Source organism: Lycorma delicatula, chromosome 11 (assembly GCF_047948215.1).
Source record: "Lycorma delicatula isolate Av1 chromosome 11, ASM4794821v1, whole genome shotgun sequence".
Taxonomy (NCBI): domain Eukaryota; kingdom Metazoa; phylum Arthropoda; class Insecta; order Hemiptera; family Fulgoridae; genus Lycorma; species Lycorma delicatula.
Window position 1 is genome coordinate 44323330 of NC_134465.1, and position 22635 is coordinate 44345964.

Sequence of the window (22635 nt, forward strand, 5' to 3'; positions counted from 1 at the left end):
AAATATAAGGTATAAATACAGAAAAAGATATTAATATAACTATACATTTATTTATCTGTTTCAAACAGATTAGATTTTCTATCTATAGCAGTGCAAGTTGAAAAATATCAACAGAAAAAATTGAGATAAATCTATTAACATGTATGCCAGGTTTCCACCTGAAACTTTTTTTTATTATATATTTAGAGGGTTAAATTTAGTGTATTTAGAAGGCTTTCATAATGTAGTAGGGAAAAAATTTGAAAAAAAAAAAATCATTAATATTACATTTAAAAAATGTTTTTTATCTCCATGAAGAGAACAATTCACTGCATCAATTAGTCTAGAGCAGATTATATTTTTATTATAAATTCAGAGTAATAGAATATTAAAATTAATAAAAAGTACTGAAAAACATCAATGTTCTTTTAATTTCATTCTATCTTTCCATTCTTGTTGACAAAAGGGTGATAATATACAGAATATATTTTGTTTTGGCCATTGAAGAGATAGATCACTTCTGATTATTTCTCAATGCAAAGTAGAGTAGTTATACAAAAAGCACTAGCATAGTTTTTTTTTACAATACAACAGAACAGATCATCACAGCTGGTTACATGTTTGGACAGGACCCAACCTGCACTACAGCTGCTTTAATCACTGCCTCAATGTCATTTGCTTTTTAGTTATGCTAGTGAAAACAGGTAGTGATGATGTCATTGTGGTTGAAAACTGAACACTGAACAATTTTGCACATGATTTCATTTTTTAGAAAAAATGACTCTTGTACTTGGAGAGAGGATTTTTCATATCATACAGTAATAAATAAAATGGTACCGAGAGTTTGAATGAAAAAAATTTGGCTTTAAGGACGCTACAAGGTTAGGTTGACCATCTTCATCTGTGACTGAGGGAAACGTTGCTGCAGTATGAAAAATGCTTGAGACCAGACAGGCGTGTGACCTAACACCAAATAGAGATGTCCTTGGGCATTAATGCATCTGTAGTTCATGTTATTCTGTGAAATTACCTTCAAGTTAAAAAGTTTTATATCCTTTGGGTATCGCATAACTTGACCGACGATTATATGGCATGTCATGTTTCACAGTGCTATAAAATTCTGAAAAGGTTTGAAAATAGGAAATCAGCACTGCAATAAAACTGTTAAAGCCCCCTCCCTATAGTTCTGATTTGTGAAAAAAGGGGGATTGAAAGGGAGGCATTATACAAGCGATAATAGTTTCCTAACTGCTTGGGAGAATGAGTGAGATCTCCAGATCTCTGACAAAACATGGCAGCATGTCTTTGAAAACTGACTTTAAAGTGTGGAGAAATGTATAATTTGTAGTGGAAATTATTTTGAAAGATAAAAAAAATAGTCATATTGCTAAACTTTCCTAGTGCCCTTTATATTATAGAAAGCCAATCTAAAAATCAAATCTAATTACAGAGTGCAAAAAATAATTAAAACCTTACTTAAGTCACAATTAATGTAAATGAAAAATTAACCAAATTCAAATAGCTATTTTATATTTCATACACATTATTAATATATCAATAGAGAAACTAGTATTGAGATTTAAGTAAATCTATAAGATTAATTTTATTCTTAGATACTGGAAATTCATAAAAAATTTTCAGGTTGAGATATCGTAATATTTAGGGATGCCTTCCTATACCTGCAACTACAGTATGTAAATAAATGTACACTCACATTTTAAAATAGTCAGGCAGCACTTTCGACTCTCAGCTAAGACCAGTTTAACTTTATTCTAATCAAGGATGTTATAAAAATACTAATGACACTCTCATTTCTGTATTAACCAGAATTTCACTATGTATTTGGACAAATCAGGAGTACGGAATAGCTGATTTTTTTACCAATAAAAGCATATATAAATATATATTCCACTTATCAGTCTTGGATCTATTAAAAATTAGCACGACTTTGATTTTAACAATTGTTAAATATTAAGTTTATGAAGAAATAAAGAAACACTGGGAAATCTAATATGCATTGAAGATTTAAATGTTCCTCGACCAGACACACAGAACATAAGAACCACTATGATTTTTTACTAAGATATACTTTGTCTTTATTAAAATTACAAAAGGAAGGTTATTAATTTTATTATTATGTGTAAATAAGGTCTCAATTAAAAATAATATGACTCTACAGAGAAAATTAGTTTATTTTTTTAGATTATGCCAATAGTCCAATGATATTGCTGTGCATCATTTCTTATAATGCGAAGGGGCTTTAATACAAAAGATTTGATATTTGGTGTTTCACCTTCCTTCCAGATATGTAAGATCTGAGCTAATAATGTCAGATTCTACATTTTCAAAGATATAGAACTAAGTTATTAAATTTAGAAAAATAGGAGGACGCACAAAAGTTTTCAAAGTTATAACTCATTTCTTTTCTTAACATCAATCAACATTCTTTTTATCCTTACAAAATAATCAGAATTTAATACAGCAGTAACTTTTAAATCAACATAAATTTTCTTGGTTGGAACAGGAAAATATACATTATTTTAATGTGAAATTAATAATAAAAAAAAGCCAATCAAAGGGTATGTTGTTATTTTGGGATACTAGTAATGCAATAGCATACTTCATCTAGAATAGGATTATCATATTCCGGTAATAAAGAAGCATAGATAATAACTATTTTCTATTCTTTACACCCTCAACCCTTGTCACTATTTGATTTTTAACTTTTATTCAGTATTATAAATCTTATCATCAAGATGATTAGCAAGAGAAAAGTAATCTACCTACTTAATGGATAACTGAGATAATATAAAAAGAAATCAAAATTAAATGATCAGAATGAAATAAAAAAATTATGAAAAGATGCATGAAACCAGTCAAAAGATTATTAAAAAAAAATCTTTTTTAAAACTTTAGGATCTTTTCTTAAAAGTATACTTATTATCGACAAAATAATTAAATGCTATTTATCCGACTGCAGAATAGTTAGAAATACAAATGGGAACACATATTCAAACAAAATTATACAAAAATAATAATAATACTAAATAGTAAAATACATATTAAAAAAAAAAGCGTTGACATGCATTCTTCTGTTATTCCCATGCAGAAGTAGACAGGTAGAGAGAGAGAGAGATAGAAAGAGAGATAGTACGAGAGAAAAGCAATTAATTACAACCATATTCTTCATTTATTATTTAAAAAACAATATAAACTGAAGCATGAAGACTTAACAATTTCTTCTAAGTAGCTAATTTATTCAAAAATACCAAATTTTATACATCATGTCACTAATCGGCTCATCCAAAAATACATTACGAGTAAAATCTGAAGAGATATTTTTTTATTTTAAATAAAGAGTAGATGTTATTACATTCATAAATGAAGTTTTGCACCACCATTTCCAAATAGGATATGTATTATATACCATTTTAACCAACCAAATTATTACCGCCACATGCAGACCCGAGTATTTTCATTATTGTAATGTTATAAGATCACTATTTCTATAATATACACCACTGTATAAATAAAAATTACTTACAAATGAGGAGCAATCAAAAAGTTCCCAAAACTTTACTTTGGTTGTTTAATAATTAAAATAAATTATAGATAATGGTTTTCGTTACTTCTCTATTCATATATTTACATTTAGGATTATTATCATCTGGTTATTTTGTATAAAATGATTTATCAGGTAGTTCGTAGAGTAATGTCATATATTACCACGTTATGGCTGACAGTTTAAGTGATAAATATTCATTTTTTATGGTTTAAATGGATTTCAAAAGTATGATATCGCCACATAGACTTGAAGCTTGTATGTGGGATATGGAAATGTAGCATATGAAAAATGCCATGCCTGGCCGGGATTCGAACCCAGGACCTCTGGATGAAAGGCCGAGACGCTACCACTCACTTTTATTTTATTTAAAATAAAATACACTCTTATATTATTTTAAAATAAAAGTTAATTAAAAACACTAATTTTAAACACAAGTGAGATAATAATTCTTATTATGTAAGCTCTTTCAACTTAGAATCCTTTTATCTTATGTTGAAAAAAAATTGTCTAAATTCTTATGTAATGCAGCTTTCGATAAACCATTTTACCAGTAACACAACCTTCAGGAACTTTTAGAATACTCATCGCTTGTATACAAAAAATATTTATAAAATACAAATAACATATCTAATATCTATATTAGTTACATCAAACAATCAGGTTAGGTTACCACTACATATAAAACAATATACTGTTTAACCTGTACAAATAACGTAAATAAAAAGATAATATCGATCTTAGAAATAATTGGGTGGTTATAAGCGACCCAAAATGAAAAACGTTACTCTTATGATAGGATAGCCATTTTAAAGAATAATAAGCATAACATAACAGGTTTATAAGAAAAGGTAAATAGGGAATTAGTCTCCTGTTGCTTCGTTATAGCCAAATATACTGCTGTATATCAACAAATATGCTGCAATATTAAAAAAACTCTTACATTTTCTGATTCGTTAAAAATTTTGTTATCTAAAGAGAAAAATTTATAAAATACAAATAATTTAGATGAACTTTTATTTTTTATAAAATACTTTAAAGCCATTAAAATATTCCTGAAATTCAATCCTTTTCTTTCTTTTTCCTATTTAGCCTCTGGTAATTACCTTTCAGATAATACTTCAGAGGATGAATGAGGATGATATGTATGAGTATAAATGAAGTGTAGTCTTGTACATTCTCAGTTCGACTATTCCTGAGATGTGTGGTTAATTTAAACCCAACCACCAAAGAACACCGGTATACATAATCTAGTATTCAAATTAGTGTAAAAATAACTGACTATTAGGACTTGAACGCTGGAACTCTCGACTTTCAGATCAGCTGATTTGGGAAGACGCGTTCACCACTAGATCATAAGGAGATATTTTAACTCTGTTAATCATAAGAGCTAACCTCTGTATTGAAGAGGTTTACTATAACGTATAATTGTAAGATGAAGCTTGACTTTTAAGTCAAGTACCTCATCAGTAACAAGTCATAAAAATTGGATACATGACATGTTTTACAGCTTACCCTTTCTTTTATTAATTAATATGCAATGACCATAATAAAAACAATTAGAGCATTTTTCAGTTATTTGTATTGTTAAAAATACCTGATTTTTATAATATTTACAAAAACTGACTTGAGACATTTACTTAAAAAAATTCTTCAGAACAGATACTCTCGTTTTTTTTTTTTTATTATTATTTTAAAACAGTTTCAGACATGTTTTTAAAGAATTTTTTTAAGTGTTATTTCCATTTTTGAGGTACTTAGCAAAACTGATTACTCTCCTTGTATTAATAAAAAAGTTAAGAAAAACTGAATACTTTAATATATTCAAAATGAATAATAAACAGCTGGAAATTTATATAACTGTTTGTAGGTAATTTTTCGGAATTTCACAGCCAATTTTTACCTTTTTTTTTTCTCGATTCATTATACTTAACCTATTATTTGGTTGTACAGTTGCCCAGCGAATCTACGAGCTTATGACGTCACGTGCTGACATCTCATTAATATATTGTTTTCCAAAACATTATTTTTTCGCGTAATTATTATTTTTATTTCATTTTTCCACTTACGAACAATACGGGCGCCCAAACAATACATTTATGTTGTTGTGTGTTCAATTCTTTCCACTTGAGTTGATTGCATGTATAAAAATGCTTAATGCTTAACTTGTAAACAATAACAATTCCTTAACAGATGACTAATGCTCTGATTGGTATTATGTACAGGCCTATAAGAATTTATACATGCAGTTAGAAATTATGTCTTTCGTCACGAGTATATTTAGATCCATCATTTGTGGTACACAATATGTGTATAAAGAAATAAATTTTAGTCCAGTTTATATCGTGTTCAGTGAAGGTATTCGGATTGCATTTTTGTGCACTCATATTATTTAATAATTACTCATTATTTTTGCAAATTTTTGTAATATATATTTTTTGTTTTATTTTTGTTCGTGTGTTATTAGTGCGGTTTGTTATGGCAGAATTTAAATCCCTAGTTAAGAAAAAAAAAAAACTTAGGAGTCAAGCACGTGTAATTATCAAAAGCGTTTATGATTTTATGAAAAAAGAAGCTCTAAAAGTAAGTAAATTAACAACGACAAACATATAATTGGAATTTCAAAATGCGAAGAAAGAACTGATGCTGCTTGTGGGATATCAAAAGCACAGGTTCAAAAACTCAGAAGAGAAAAAAAAGACATGATTCTTCAATCAACATCCCAATCGTGTTCTTTCAACACGCCGAAAAAGTATAAACGATGTTCGAAACCTGTCAGTGGACTGGACAGTTTTAATTTAATTGTAGTTAAAAGAACAATTAATTAATTTCATTCAAAAAAGAATGAATTACCTACTTTAAAAAAAAGGCAAGCACTTCAGTCATCTAATTATTTTAAAGGCAGTGAATCAACTTCAGCTGTTATTTTGTAAAAGTTATCAAATGGCGTAAAACTGAAAATAACAGAAAACATTTTGAGAAATTCGATACAATGTGGAAAAGAACTGAATATTTGCAGGCAATGGCTGAATATAGACAAAACAATGCTACAATTGTTTACTTGGATGAAACGTACGTTTTAAGTTCGCATTATTCGACAAAGTCGTCATCTGATGGTACTGTTCTGGGATTTCATGGGCCGATTAATAAAGGTGACCGTTTAATAATAATTCATGCTGGAGGAGAAATCGGTTTTATTCCGTACGCATTACTAACTTGGAAAGCCAGTTCGAAAAGTGGCGACTATTATAACATGAATACAGACAATTTCATGTAATGGGTACATGAAAAATTGATTCCAAATCTTCCACCAATGTCAGTTGTTGATAACGCCCCTTATCACAATACAGGTATTGATAAAGCGCCAGATTCTAACTCCAGAAAAAAAGATATGACCAATTGGCTGGAGAAACCCCTTATTCCGTATAGTTAAAAAATACTGAAACCACAGTTATATGCATTAATAAAGTTACATAAAACTAAAGTAAAAAAATATATCACTTGGTTGAATTTTTGAAAAAACATGGGCATCATGTTTTTAGACTCCCACCGTACCATCCTGATTTGAATCCGATCGAAATGTATCCCTAAAAAGACATGTGAGGAGTCATAACACAATATTTTCTTTCACAAATGTTGAAAAATTAACTACCGAAAAAAATTAATCCCATAAATGAAGATGGTTGGAAACCCTATTGGGAAAAAGTAAAAAAATATTGAAAAAGAGTATGAAATACTGGAACCACTGAGAGATGAAAGACAGAACGTTATATTATACGTGTACAGTCTAATAGTGAAATTGACAGTGATAGTGATTCGTTTAGCGAAGATGGTAAACTTACTAGAAGTTTGAATTAGATGCATGAAGAAAGTTCAAGTAAGCTTTTGTTTATTATTAAAAATTAATAATTTAGTAGAAATAAAGGTTATAAAAGAATTAATTACGAATTGTTTATAATTAGTAAATTTAAACATGATAGTTATTACCGCGTACAATATGATAAAAAATAATACTTCGATTTGATAGCGGAGTTGATGTTTTCTGGCGAGTAGTATAGTCTGACACTTCATCTACACTCATACATATCATCCTCATTCATCCTCTGAAGAATTATCTAAACGGTAGTTACCGGAGGCTAAACAAGAAAAAGAAAGAAGTATAGTCTGCTCGTGACGTCACATGCTCGTATATTGGCTGGGCTTAGTATATATATTTTGTATATTGCCGGTAATTATAAGAGATTAGCAAGCGAAGCGAATATTTTATTTCGGTTATGTTGTTAATGTTCATAATCGTACGTTTATCAATATAACCTAACCAAGCAAAACCTATGCTCGTTCGCTAACCTCGTCTAATTAATTAATTCATAAAATTTCTTAGAAATTAAAATTTTTTTTGAGCTTTGAAATTCCGAAAAATACTTTTTTTTTTTTGGCTGTGCTAAATAATGCATTGTTTGCATTAGGGTTCTAACAGATTAAATAATTATTAAAAGAATAAGCTATAAAATGAACCACGAATTCAGTTTTTGTAACCTCTAGCAGACAAGATATGTTGCTTCAAATTAAGTTTTGAGTTAAGTTACAGAACAGCTCCTCATAACAACTGAAAATGTGGTATGTTTACCCTAAGTAAATTAATTATATAAATAATAAAAATAATAATTTAAAAATTAAATACCAGTAAAATGAAAGAGAGGTAAATAAAACTTGTTTTGTTTTCATTCATGATGATCAGAAATTGAAATTAATTATTTAAAATAAAAATGTATGCTGCATCAATAAAATTCAATACTGCAATCAGCATTTCAAGTTACTAATTTACTTTTTTTTTTTATTTATCTAAAATTTTAAATATTTGAAATGACAAACTAACAAATTCTATAAATACAAATTTTTAATCAAAATGTTTTCAATTGTAGCAACATTATCATGAGTGGTTGCAACAGTAATTGAAAATCTTTTGAAGTAAATTATTAAAAACATTATAAAATCTGATTTGGTTTGTCATTTCAAAAGTTTATAGTTTTAAATATATTAAATTGAAAATGAAAAAAAGTAAATTAATTATTAAAGGTAGTAATCGCATTACTGACCTAAGGAGGAATTTTTTAATTCTATTATTATGTTATATATTTCCTAAATATGAAATTACATCTTTAAATCTCATCATCATGAACTATTTTTCCCAGAGATGTTCATTCAACTTTGTAAACAAAGCTAAAAATTGTTAATATAAAGTCTGAACTGTGATGATAGCCCAAATGTAACCTTCCAAAAATTGCATCTAAAATTGTTTATCCAGCAGCTGAATCTTTCACTTTATAAAAAAACTTCTTTTTTTTAATCTTTTTTTTTCATTAAATTAAACAGGATTTTTTCTACTCTAAATAAACAGTACGCTCATACTTTCAATGATGTAAAGCATTAATATAACAGCATTTTCTTTGAAGTGCAAAGAAATGCTACTTTTCCATCATTATCCAATTACTATTACCTATATGTAACAAAATTGTAAAAAGGGTTAGTGATTGCACCTTCCTGTTAGAGTAAATCGTTCAAATTATATTTCAACGCTGAAAATTCCATTTTCTAAGTACCAGTTTGTTTTGCGTTTTAATTAATAACATTCTTCAGTGAACCAGAGATATAAAAATATAGGAAGGAATATTTACTACATGAACAAAAATGCAGGTGCTATTGGGCTGAAATCAACAACACAGCAGTACATAGAGAAAATCCAAAATATTATATAAATTGGTAAATCAGTTTATTGCATGAATTCATCTTGTAACTTTTTCTAATTGTATAATTATGCATTTTGAAGTTATAAATGTATCATCAGGGTGAAACTGTTGTGAAAAAATCCCTTTCGGCATGCCGGAAGGCGGAAGTAGATTTCACTGCTAAGTAGAGGATAAAAAAAATGTTCACCTTAAAGTTAAGAAAAACTTCAAATTTACTCAATGCAATGGTTGCATGTGAAAAAAAGTTTCACATGCTTAGCATACAACAAGTCCAATCTTCTTACAATTCCAGCAACATTTTGGTCATCCCTTGCCATAAGGGTTGGTCATATTAAAAATTGTTTCAGAGAAAAATTTTAGGTAATGTTTAGAGGATTAATAACCACTTTAAACCGATCCAATACTGTGCCTATTAGGGAGAAATGATTTTTTTGTCTTCGAAACCCCATTTTTTCTATCCCTGAGCCAATGGTTGGTGACATCAAAAAACTTTACATAGATAAGTATTAGGCCCATATCCAAAGAACAGTAAGAACTTTAAATTAATTCGATATTTTACTTAATAAAAAAGTTATAGCAATATTTTGTTTTTTTCAAAAAAGCCCCTCATTTCCACTCCCGTGGTCCGATTTTCGCCATTAACAAACTTTAATGAGATTTTGGGTTGTTATATTTTATGTATCAATTTGAAAGTGATTGGCGTAAAATTACGGCAGTTTTCATGTCCACAAGAAAGTGAAATATATATATAATGTATATGTATATATATATATATATATATATATATATATATATATATATAAACTTTTGAACTGATGGTGGTTTTGGGGTCTAGGAGATGTGAAACATGAAGATATGTCAAAATTTTCCAGAAGTCGAAACATGGTGCCATTACAATTGGCAGCTTTTTTATGAAATCTACCTAAAAGACCATTAAACTAAAAAGAATAAAAAAACTTGTTACTCTATTAATCTCTGTGACAGAGTAGTAGTATTTTTATTTTTCATCTGAAAAGATCTGCAATCAAATCCTGGTCAGGTTTGGCATTTACCATACCCAACAAATATTGAATCTTTTATGTACAACCCTTAAAAGCTTACATAGTGATTAAATCAGCAACAACAAAAAATGAGTACTACACTGGGTACTGTACACATATTGTGAAATACAGTCATGATTTTGTAGTTTATGTGATCATCATGGTGTTAAAACTCAATTCTGTATGTTTATTTACCTTATTTTGTATTATTATTTATGATGAATGCAAAGTAAAAAAAAAAAACAATTTTAACTAAATGATTAGATTATAAACTTGAAACATTTATACGTGGTTTGTAAACTGTAACCAGAAAGTTGCAAGATTGATTAAAAATATTTTTTAATACAAAAATAAACATTAGAAATACTTCTTACAGATAAAGTTGCTGTTAGTCTTCTATAGAGTATTCAAAAAGTGACACAACTTTATGGAAGAATGTTTCCTTCTTTTGTTGCAAGTTTAATTGAGAAAAATTGAGAAAAAATTGGTTACACAATGCAGCAGAGAATATTTATTGTCTCCCAATACATTAGATGTGCCAGTTATGCCCAGACCCAGAATACTTTTTTGTGAAAACACCAAACAAGTCCTCTATCAACAAGTACAAGTTCCCAGAGACAGGGGATATGGCAGATGCAACCAACAGTAGTCGACCGAAAGCACTAACACCATAAATGTTGATCGACATGCAAGTGGCATATTATATTATATCTGTTAGTCCAAAAAGTCTATGCAATGTCTATCTAGCGATCTGGTCTCTCTGTCGATAGTGCTCACATGGCATTGCGCAAGCGTTTAAAGATGCATCCGTACAGAATTCGTGTTGTTTATGAGTTGTTACCTGCAAACACTAGAAAACATGTAGATTTCTGTCAGCGGTTCATGTCACTGTAAAACCAAATGGGAATGAACTCAATGATCGGTTTTGGTCTGATGAGGCATAGTTCTACCTCAATGGATACGTGAATGCACAGAATTCATGCATTTAGTGTATAGAAAATCCACATCAGCTGCACAAGTGCCCTCTGCATAGACAAAAAATGGATGTTTAGCATGTAATTTCACATAGGCAAATCTTCATGAAATTCTTTCACGGCTCAGTTAACAGTGAGCGCTATATATAGAGGTGCAACAATTTGTAAACACTATACCTGCAGACCAGGTTAGAGTACATATAGTTTCAGCAGGACAATGCTACGGCTCATACACTATGACTTTATTGGATCAGTGTTTTCATGGACAAGTGATTTCAAAGGGGTTGTGGCCCCTTCGGTCTCCTGATTTAGCCCCTCTTGACTTTTTCTTGTAACTTAAGGATGCTGCTTACAAAAATCACCCTTACACCACTCCAGAATCGCAGAGTGAAACTGAATGATGTGTTGCTGCAATTCCTCAACAAACATTACAACATGTGTTTAAGAGCATGCAATGTTGCATTCAATTATGTGAATCGCATAATGGAGACCACTTTCAACAACTATTGTAACTTACTCATTTTCCCATAAGACTGCGTCACTTTTTGAACACTATGTATCAACATTATTTTCAGATCTTTATTTTTTGTATACATTTATTTATCTCATTTTTTTTTTCATTTTTCATGTTATGTTGTAAGAAATGATAAATTTAATGATGTAATTTAGATTAATAAAATTGTAATTGTGTTGAAATAAATATTAATATAAAAACTGTTCGCTTTTCATTTTAGAATTCTGCATAATACTAAAAGCTATTGCATTTTTCCAATATTTAACTTTTAATGAATTAGAAACGCTTGCAGAAGTTTTATTTGTAATATTAAAGTAATTTAGATAATAAATTAAATCTTTTTGTCCCACAATATATTTTTTATAATTTATCCAAATAAATCGTGGTAACATTAAAGTAGGATAAATGAGTTCTTGCTAATATAAAAATAAGTATTATTTTTATTATATCTAATAATAATAATGCTAAATGTAGTACAGTGTATATTACAAATGATAATAATAATAATTACAGAATGCAACAAGAGACATTATCAATTATAAATAATAACCTCATACGCCACCTGAGAACCATGTATAAATAATAAGAATGTTTCGTCCAACAATAACAACCAATTCCCATTTGCATAACCAATAATTATATTATTATAAACATACAGATTAATAAGTAAACAAAAATATTAAAGAAATAAGCAGTCATCAATGTTAAAATTAAATTACAGACATTGAAATTACCAGCAACCAGTACTTGTATAAACAGTAAATAACCTATTTTTACACAAATTTTTATTTTGGCTGAATGGAATGAAATAAAAAAAACCTTACACCACTTAGAAATATCTTATAAATAATAGTATATTTCAGAATTTAAACCAAAATTCAGTAGCCTTCCTTTATCTGGTATTAATAAAATACAGTCTTGTAAACTGATAATTCAGCCAGTCTTTGCTTGTATGAGTATATTTGTGTGTGAGTGAATGTGTGAGTAAGCACATGTATAAAAATCATTAAATATTTTTGTAGGTTTTACTTATAAACATTTTAGCATATATTAATTAAAAAGTTAAAATAAATAAATAAAAATTTTACTTATATTAATATACAATTTATATAGTTTTTTGTGTATCATTTCGGGAATGATAAGATGTAATACTCCACGGATAGAAAAGGAATTATCCAGTATTTGCCAGGATGGATCAAAGAAAACCATGGTAAAACTCTAATCAGAGCAGTGTCTCAAAATACAGATTAAAAAAACCACAGGTGGTCGTGTCCGTATTGACATAAAAAAATAATACTAAGACAGTATGAAAAGATAGTAAATAAATTTATACAAGAAAAAAAATTATTTAAAGGTATGAATGGGGAAATTATTAAACATTTATTATTTGTTCAGCTAAAATGAAGGAATCAGAAATCGGAAAAAAAAATTTTTTTAATTATTTATAAATTCGGTAGCAGATGTAGGTTCAGTAATAAAATATTTTAGTTTAAGTAATCTAATGGGAATAAGAAATAAATATTTTATTAATATTTGTGCATAATAATATATAATATAGAAAACAAGAGGAATGGGTGGCTATATCATGAATAAAAAAGGAACTGCCCCAACATTTGCCTGGATAGATCAAGGGAAACTATGATAAAACTGTGATTAACAAAAACACAGTTAATAATAAAATAGAATACTATAGATGTGATTAAGATCCATATAAATTATTTAAAATATAGACATGAAATAATATTAAAGTAAATAACATGAAGATAGTAAATAAATAAATAAAGTAACTACAAAACAATTTCCAATTCAGAAGGCATTAATGAAAATTGAGCCCGTATTTATTAGAGAATAAGAAAATTCAGAATTTTTGAAGTGTTTTAATTATTATCATTTAAAAACTGAACAAAAAAGGAAAATTGTTTCTGTAAAAGAAATTCTTTTAATTATATTTTTAATAAATTGATGGGAAAATTTTTTTAAATGATTCAATAATCTACAATAATGGCATTTCAATAATGGCAACAGAATTATAATTTAGCCATTTCTCATAATCCAAAGTACTGTGTTGAGTAATACAAAAACAGTTCCATTGTTTGATTTAAAGAGTGCATATTCATAAATATTAACTTACACAAGGATAAATTAAATTTTTTTAATTTTCTAAATATTGATCTACATGACTCATATTTACAGATGCCAAACATGATATAAAAACCAATTTTTATATTTGAAAACTTGTGACTTTCTAATGAAAAAGGAAGCCCCAAAAGATGATATACTTTTAGACAGGAATGTATATACAAAAGTATAATTAATATTTAACGATAATGAAAGCTTATTGTTTTATTAAGCTGCTTCAAAGTAAAAAATTATTTATTAATCAGCTTCTTTATAAAAATTATTAAAACATCTTTAAGCATGTCAAGGACCTTTGTCTTTAGTCAAACGCATTGTGCTTTGTTAAACAAAAATATTTTTTTTTTGTCTGGTTTAATAGAAGTGGATACTTTTTTTTTTAAATAAATGGTAATTTTAATTTAACCAAGATATCAAAATGATATAAATTTTTTTTTAATTTTAAACAGGAAATTTTTAATTAAATTAATTTCTTGTACTAATCAAATAATATGATCTGGAAATTATCAGCTATTGTAGAGATTTATAAACTACAACTAGATTATAGGAATTCTACTGTAATTGGAGATTAATGCATGATATACAGAACAGTGGAATGTCTATCTTGTAATTCTCTTGTAAATAGTTGCAAAAAACAATATATAGCAAACGGTAGAATAATCTGTTGTTATTATATAATAAACTTATAATAAAACTAATTAAATTATTCGTAATCTGTAACTCAAAATAATTTATCTACAACATTACAATAAATATTTCATATTATGATCATGCAATGCTGCCAACATTCCCATTGTTTTAAAAAATATATATATATATTTCTAAAAAAGAAAATTAATAGCAAAATATCACTAAAAAATTATGAATTATGTTAAAAAAACAAACAATTGTTAATAAAAAATTTCAAATTTGTTAAAAAAATTATTATAGTAAACGTCACTGTTTATTTACTTACACCAAGTGAAACTGCTATATAATTAGACAAGGTGGCAAAAATAAGAAGCAAATTGGTGGTTTGATGAACTTAACTAGTGTATGTAAATCTGGCAACTATAAAATTCTCATGATAAAATAGATCACTACAATATTTGTTGTATATTTCTTTCAGTACTATTCCATGATTTCTAATTTAATAATTTATTATGTAGTTTCTATTATTGTTTCTAGAAAATGTTTCATTCGTTATTTTACATATATAATTTTATTTTTTTCTGGACATTTTTTTAAAAAAAGAACCTCAAATCAAGATAAATAATCTCACATAAAGAAATTATTCAAAGCCCTCTTTAGGCAGCGGGTATCTACTATGTCCAAAATTGTTTAGATAATGATCATTATTATGAGTGGCTGTCTGTAAATTATGGTCATGGATGGGAAATGTGCATATATTAATCAATGATCTTACATCTCAAATATAATTTGCGTTAAATGACTTATTCTTCAAATAACTAAAGAATCACCCGAGATCAAGCAAAAAAATCATTAAGGTTTTATAGTAGCAATTATGAAACAATAAGTAAAATATCTGTGTTAAAACCTATATTTAAGTTAACACACTAACATAAAATACCTATATAACAATTTATATGTTACAATGTTTAAACATAAATTTGTAGACTATTGGAACTAATAATGCAATGATTTGTTTAAAAGGACAAAAATTAAGTAAAGAGAAAAAAAATTAAAAATTGTTTGTGTTTTAAGCTTTTTTCTTGTAATCATTGACCTATATTTCAAGAGAAATATTACAATTATTAGAAAACATAAACACAATATTATGAAATACACTAAACATTCTGTAGTCATGAAACACAATTATTAAAAAATAATAAAATGAAAGCCTGGAATTTTGAATGTTTTAAAGAGAAACAATGTATATATTTAATCACAGGTGAAGAGGTGAACTTTTATTTTAAAGATTACTGATATACATAAAATATCAATTGTTTTCTCCCCAGGAGAGCCACCATATGTGGTATGTTGGACATTTAGAAAACACGTTTAATAAAAATGTAGATGTTTTGTTATAATATTTATATTATTATCACATGTTAATATATTTTATATATAAACATGTATTAAGCCCAGAAATTACCATTTGGTTTGTCTCAGTGGCAGTAAAAAATTAGAAAGCATACTATTTATAAGTGTGAGTGGCTGTCTACAAATTTAATGACTACCTACTTGCACTTACAACATGATACATAAAGTACAGGACTCAATGAAAAATTCATCTAACAAAAATAAATAAATGATACTAACATATATATATATAACATATTGTCCAACAGCCATACCAAAGCGCCAATATTTTTAACAAAGATAATTACTTTATCTTTTTTAAAACATAAACAAAATACAATAGATCGTAAGCAAATTAACAAAACATACTCTAATACTCTGATAAACACAGTAACTGATGAGAATATAAATTAATTTGGAGCAATTGCATTACATATTATTATGGAAGACATTTTCAATGTATATAGAAGGAGCAAATAGAGATAGTAATGTGTCGGAAAATATGAAACAGCTTAACTACACTGTTGTTTATTAGAATAAAAACAAACTGTTGTTTCACTTCATTACAAACTGTTTTTTTCTGCCCAATAGTAATGCTACATAGCAAACATATTGAATCCCAAACAGAGTTGTCGGCTCACTCTAATGAACATTACATTACATTAATAAAAACAGATAAAGTGAATAAACTGCCATCTGTTGAAAACAGCAGGTTATTTGTTCAGTAAACTGTGTTTTATTAATATTAAATACTCTGTAAGCTAAGCTGGTAAGATCGAACAGTTTCATAAACCAAATAAATCTTTTTCATAAAAATACTGTAACATTAAAGTGCAGAGTAAAAGGGTCATAAAACTGTCAAATCTTGTAATAAAATGATAAATGGTATTAGCTGGTGTCAACTGAAACATCCTGCATTCTGCAGCCGATCTGTTGAGAAAAATATTAAAATAAAAAATTTTTTTAAATATAAAAACAAGCAGTTTAGCAATGCATTGAAAAAATGAGTCATGAACATTAGCAAACTAATAATTCAACTTGTTTTTCCCAACAGTTGTTTTTTTTTTCAATTTACAATTCATTTTTGTTTGGCAGAAACAATTGAAACACCCACCTCTACATTGAGTTACTGAATTAAATTCTGAAAATCACTTATAGAAACATAGATATATACAAAAGATATTAACCATAAAGGAAAATTCTATGCATGGCATATAAAAAAACAAAATCTGACAAACTTGATTATGAAAAATACAAATTGAGATGAAGTCGATTTAGTTCATTACAAAATGCACCTAATTTTACAAATAATACAGGATTAAGATCAAAAAATGGAAACACAAATAACTATTCTGGATACTGTAATTATGTTAGAAAGATCATGGATTGAGGTTTCTCCTCTGATTGAAAAAAATTGCTTTCAACGTGCAGATTTTTACCACAGGCTAGCGAAGTTACTTATGTCGCATGCGAAGAAGAATCTTTAGCAGAATGGGGCAATAGTCTGCAAAATCAATTGTTGTCAAATGCATTGTTTGAAGACTATCAAGAGGTTGACAAAGATTTAGAAATGCATGAAACTGTAACAGACGATGATGTAGTGGTTTCAGTTCTAGCAAAAATAGATGGGGACATAGGTAATGATAACAAAGGTAACGTTATCAACAATGATGAAGACATCAACCCACCAAATCTTCCAGAAGTTTTCCAGCAGTGAAAACTATTTGCCGGTTTCTCAGTTTTACAGGAATTGCTGACGAAGAAACAAAGAATATTTGTTTTAATTTAGAAAAGAACCTTCAAAAACTGTATTACCACACGAAATGTTCGAAACAAAGCAAAATAACTGACTTGCAGAAAATGTAATTTTTACAAGTTTTCTCTACCTTCTTTTACTCTACCATATTTATATTTATTACTGGATATTTTTTTTCTTTATATTATTTTATTACAGAAATAGATTATAATTATTATTATTTTATTGTGTTACAATACACGTGTAGATGGCATATTAAAGTAGTACCACTAAGCTACCTAAACATCGGTTATTGTGACTATTGGTTATAATGACCTAAAATCATCGTGATTTACAATCAATGAATGGAGGTGACAATACATGATATTTACTGTATTTGTATTATTCAATTAAGTATTTAAGGGGTTTCACATTATAACCTTTTTAAGTCAGGTGCCATTAAAAGGTTTCCACATAAAGCATAATGTTATCTCGGGATTCCCTCTAAAAGTCAGTACCAGTTTTTAAGATCCAAAAATAAACGGTAAGATTGTTTGGGGCCCATAAATATGAACTGTAGAGACCAATACTTAGAAAATTAAATGTGTTAATTAATGTGTGGGTCTATATTTATAAATATGCAATCTTTGCCAAAAAGAAAGATCATTTATACTTATTTATCTTTAAAATGCCAGATAACGGAAATGTTTTCGTATAATTGAACACAATACTTTACCTTTTTACACTTCCATTGCCATTTGTAGTAAATTGCCAAACAGACTGAAAAATCTTCCTACCAATTTATTTAATCTACAATGAAAAGATTTTCTTTTACAGAAACAATTTTACTCTCTTGATGAATTTTTAAACAGTACGGATTAAAAATAAAGATTTTTCTGTTTCCCACGTAATATATATATATAAAACATGTGCTAAAATAATTCTCAATAATATATTTTGAATTGTCAATTATTTTGTAGTAATTCTTTATAATTATTTATTTACTTATCATTATTTCGTTATAACATTATTTAATCAATTAATAAGGACTTTAATCACATTTTCTTTTTTTTTATTATATTGCCACATAAGCTTGGTGCTTGTGACTGGGATATGTAAAGGTAATTTTGTAGCTTATGAAAAATGCCATGCCTGATTGGGATCAAACCTGGGTCCTCCAGATGAAAGGCCAAGATGCTACCACTCCGCCACAGAGATCTATCTTTTATCTTGTAATTTGTTTTTGTATTTTTAATTTATCTTATAATGATATGATCAATATATGTATTATTATGTACTGATCAGACTAAAAGATTTATTTTTTTATATATTTTAACAGCAATGCCACCAGATACTCCATGGAAAGTAGCGTTAAAAATTAATTTTGAATGGTATTTGTAAGAAAATGTTTCATTAATTTAAAATTAAGTTGTTTAATAATTACTAATTTAAGAATATTATTTATTATGCTTTGTTTGTTAATAATGTTACCGATAAATTTTTTTAATAAATAAAATTTTATTATCATTGATAACATATTTTTTGCTATCTTACAAGAATAAAAAGGCTCCTCATAAATCTCATGATTTATATAAATTATTGATTATTGATTTAAATTATGATTTATATAAATAATTCATATAAATGCTTTAAGGTAAACATTTTTTTTAAAAATAATGATTTATAAAAATTATTTATTTAAATGTAGACAGCAATGCATATCATAATAAAGATAATTAATAGTAAAACAGAGAAAATTATTTTGTTTTTTTTATCCAAATAATTGGATAATAACACAACTCTTCTTGTTTGATATATTGTAAAAAAAAAAACTGGCTATATTCTAAGTATATAATGATCTATATGAGAAAAATGAATGGAAAAAAAATACTGTCAGCGCCAACTTTAATTTCTTCATATTTCTCTTATTATATGTTTCAGCAAACAGTACTGGATAATTATCATGTTATTTAGATATAAAGTAATTAGGTACATTTTTGTTAAATCCAACACTAATTAATTAAACTAACAGAAGTGCTATTTTTAAGTAATATAATTTATAATCTTACCTTCATCATCAGATGAATAACTTGTATAACGACTCTGATTAAGAATACTAGCAGATCTTCTTCCATCTTGCGATCGACTTCGACCGGATGAAGAACGTATATTATGATCATCCGAATGTTTTTTACGAGATGGTCGAAATTCAGGCATAGTGTTAGAATTCCACGGTTCATTATCGGGTGTTGTTGACGATAATCTATCCCATGTTTGTGATGTTTTTAATTGATTTATAATTGAACTTTGTGCTAAATGTTGTGTACCGACTGGTGTTGTATCACAATTCGATAAATCTCTTAAAACTTGTTGTTTGTAATAATTTAATTCATTTTGTGCTATACCACGTGTCGATGAACATGAATTTTTACGTGTTAAAGGTGATTGAAGCATTCTTTGTTTCCATTCAAGTAACCGCTTCATCGATTCTTCTCTCTATAAAAATAAAAAAAATAATTAAATGTTTATATAAATATTGTTTAAATTAAAATAATTTTAATTTTATTTAATCAGACCTTTTATAGTACAATATGTATAATAGAATATCAATAATAATTTGAGTCCTAGTTATCCAAATTTTCATGCAGACTGAGATTATCGAGAAAAAATTAAATTGATTAACATTTACATATTTATTGATATTCCGCTGAATACAGTAAATAATAAGTACAATAAAATATTATTTATAATACGATTAAAACACTGGTTTAGTTGTGGGTAAATTCAGTCAAGATAAAAAAATGCAATAAAACAAAAAACTATCCTAGATAAATGTTTTATTCTGATTAGTATACGATAAGATTATATAGATAACGTAAGAAATGGATAGATGTGCTACAACAGCAAAAAAAATACTGCACCAGTATTTTCATGGATGAACCAAGGGATTGTATGCGTAACTTCTGCAGTTAAGCTGGGGACATTATGCAACTTCGGCTACTGAGAGTTTTCTCCTCATTAGACTACAGGTAAGAGTAAAATTAAGTGAAACATCAAAACATGTAAGTATGCTAGTGAATAATTATGTAATAAATTATTCTACTCTTGTGATTATTTCACCCCTATCCCCTTAATGTGAGTTTGAATAAAACCAAACACCATCACAAATTATTTTAGCTATCTAACAAGTATTAAATTATATGAACAAATTTACCTATCCTTTGGGTAAAATTTTGAGATGTGGGACCGATATCTTCCCTGTCCCTTGACCAATTGGGACTAAAGTTAAACAGTATTAAAGCTGTATATAGAAATCATTGTGCCAAATTTCATCCATGCAGATACAGAAAAGGATGGAGAAAGTAAGACAGATAGATAGAGTGAGAAATGAGAAGTAAAGAGCAGGATTAAATCAGAAAGAACATTTATGTGGGAAGTACACAAAAGAAAAGGAAACCAGTTCGAATACATGATTAGAAGCAGTGAAATCTTGACAACTGCATCAAAAGGTTCAGTAGAAGGAGAAAGGAAGCAAGGAAGAAGAAGGATGTAGTTAATAGATGAGAGGAACATTGAAACTAAAAGTGGATGAAGTAGAAAGCTTGTGGCAGAAATGAAGGGAGACTCAGTGGAGTAACGAACTGCTCCCAGGCAGATCACCAGATGATGAGGAAATTTCATCTAAATTGATCTGTCTAGTCTGGAGATAACTTACAAAAAAACAAGCCAATATATACATATGTTTGTACATACATCATTAGTGTATTTTTCAATACTAAGATTTTATTATTTGGTAGGATAGGGTCATGAAATGTCAACAACTACAAAAACTCCAACATACAAAATTTGACTTGATAGTGTTCTTTTCTTAATTTCTTGTATAGTATATTGTCTACCTCTACAGTGTAGCTATATATTTGACAAAGTAAAAAAAGGTAAGATACTATAAGTAAAAAAGTAACAATTTAGGTGTTACTGGTAGTTCTTTGAGAACTGTTCTTAAGATACAGAAAGTCCAGATTCTTTTTTTAATTAGATTTTTAAAAAAAAAATCCAACTCCCAAGTTAAAAATGTGTTTCTCCAGTTATTTTAACTGTTATTTATTATAAGGACAAACAAATTTATTTAAAATTCTAAAAAATATTGTTTACAAAATTAGTACACAACATTTAATTTTTTTGTTCCATTAAATTTTTTTCAACCTGAAAATGAACACATCAAGATGCTTCAGAGTGGATTGCTACTTTAACAAATGCTACTCTTTTTGTTTTAACATACAGAATGTGCCACTACATTATTTATATTATGAAGATGTTTGAAAGGCACTCTGACACAAGTGGTTGCAATTTAATTTGAGTCTAAAAGTATTTTTATGCATTCTGTTTAACTACCTGTATCTGCCATGTACATTCCCTTTTTTGTGAATTTACATATATTATAATGTATTCTTCGCATGAATATTTTTCAAACTACAAGGCTATTTTTTTTTTAATTTTATAAAATATTCTATTTTATTACATTCTTAACTCAAAAGAATCCAACAGAGTTACACAAAGAAAGGGAATTTATGTGTGCTTTAACATATCGTTGAATTTTTTTTTTTATAAGCAATCACTTTTAATAATCCTATAAAAAAAATTAAAAACTGCAACCCATTAGAAAAATGTTTGTGAATTTATCACACTATAAAGAAGGTAGTATTTGAAAAATACATCATAGTAGGAAAGATACTAGAAACATTCTGCTAAATGTCTAAATGTGAAATTGCAGATTAAAATTCTTTGCTCTTGTACATACTGAAACCATAACATGGGTTATAATGAAGTTTATGTAAATAAATAACCTAGTAATCACTACTAATTGGAAAACTCTTCGAATTACATTGTAAAACAAGTGATATTAAGAGTTAGGAAAGCCCCCTTGTA

The 22635-nt window shown here is 27.8% G+C and overlaps 1 protein-coding gene across 3 annotated transcripts in view; it reads right to left on the bottom strand.

Annotated features, from left to right (window-relative positions):
* LOC142332611 (uncharacterized) overlaps positions 1-22635 on the bottom strand; it is a 643294-nt gene that overhangs the window by 235943 nt on the left and 384716 nt on the right. For all 3 annotated transcript variants that reach the window (XR_012758351.1, XM_075379149.1, XM_075379148.1), the window contains one exon: positions 19779-20205. Coding sequence is in view for 2 of the 3 variants with exons in the window: in XM_075379149.1 (XP_075235264.1) it covers positions 19779-20205 (427 nt within the window). In the remaining variant the exon portion in view is untranslated. The remainder of the gene's footprint in view (positions 1-19778; positions 20206-22635) is intronic.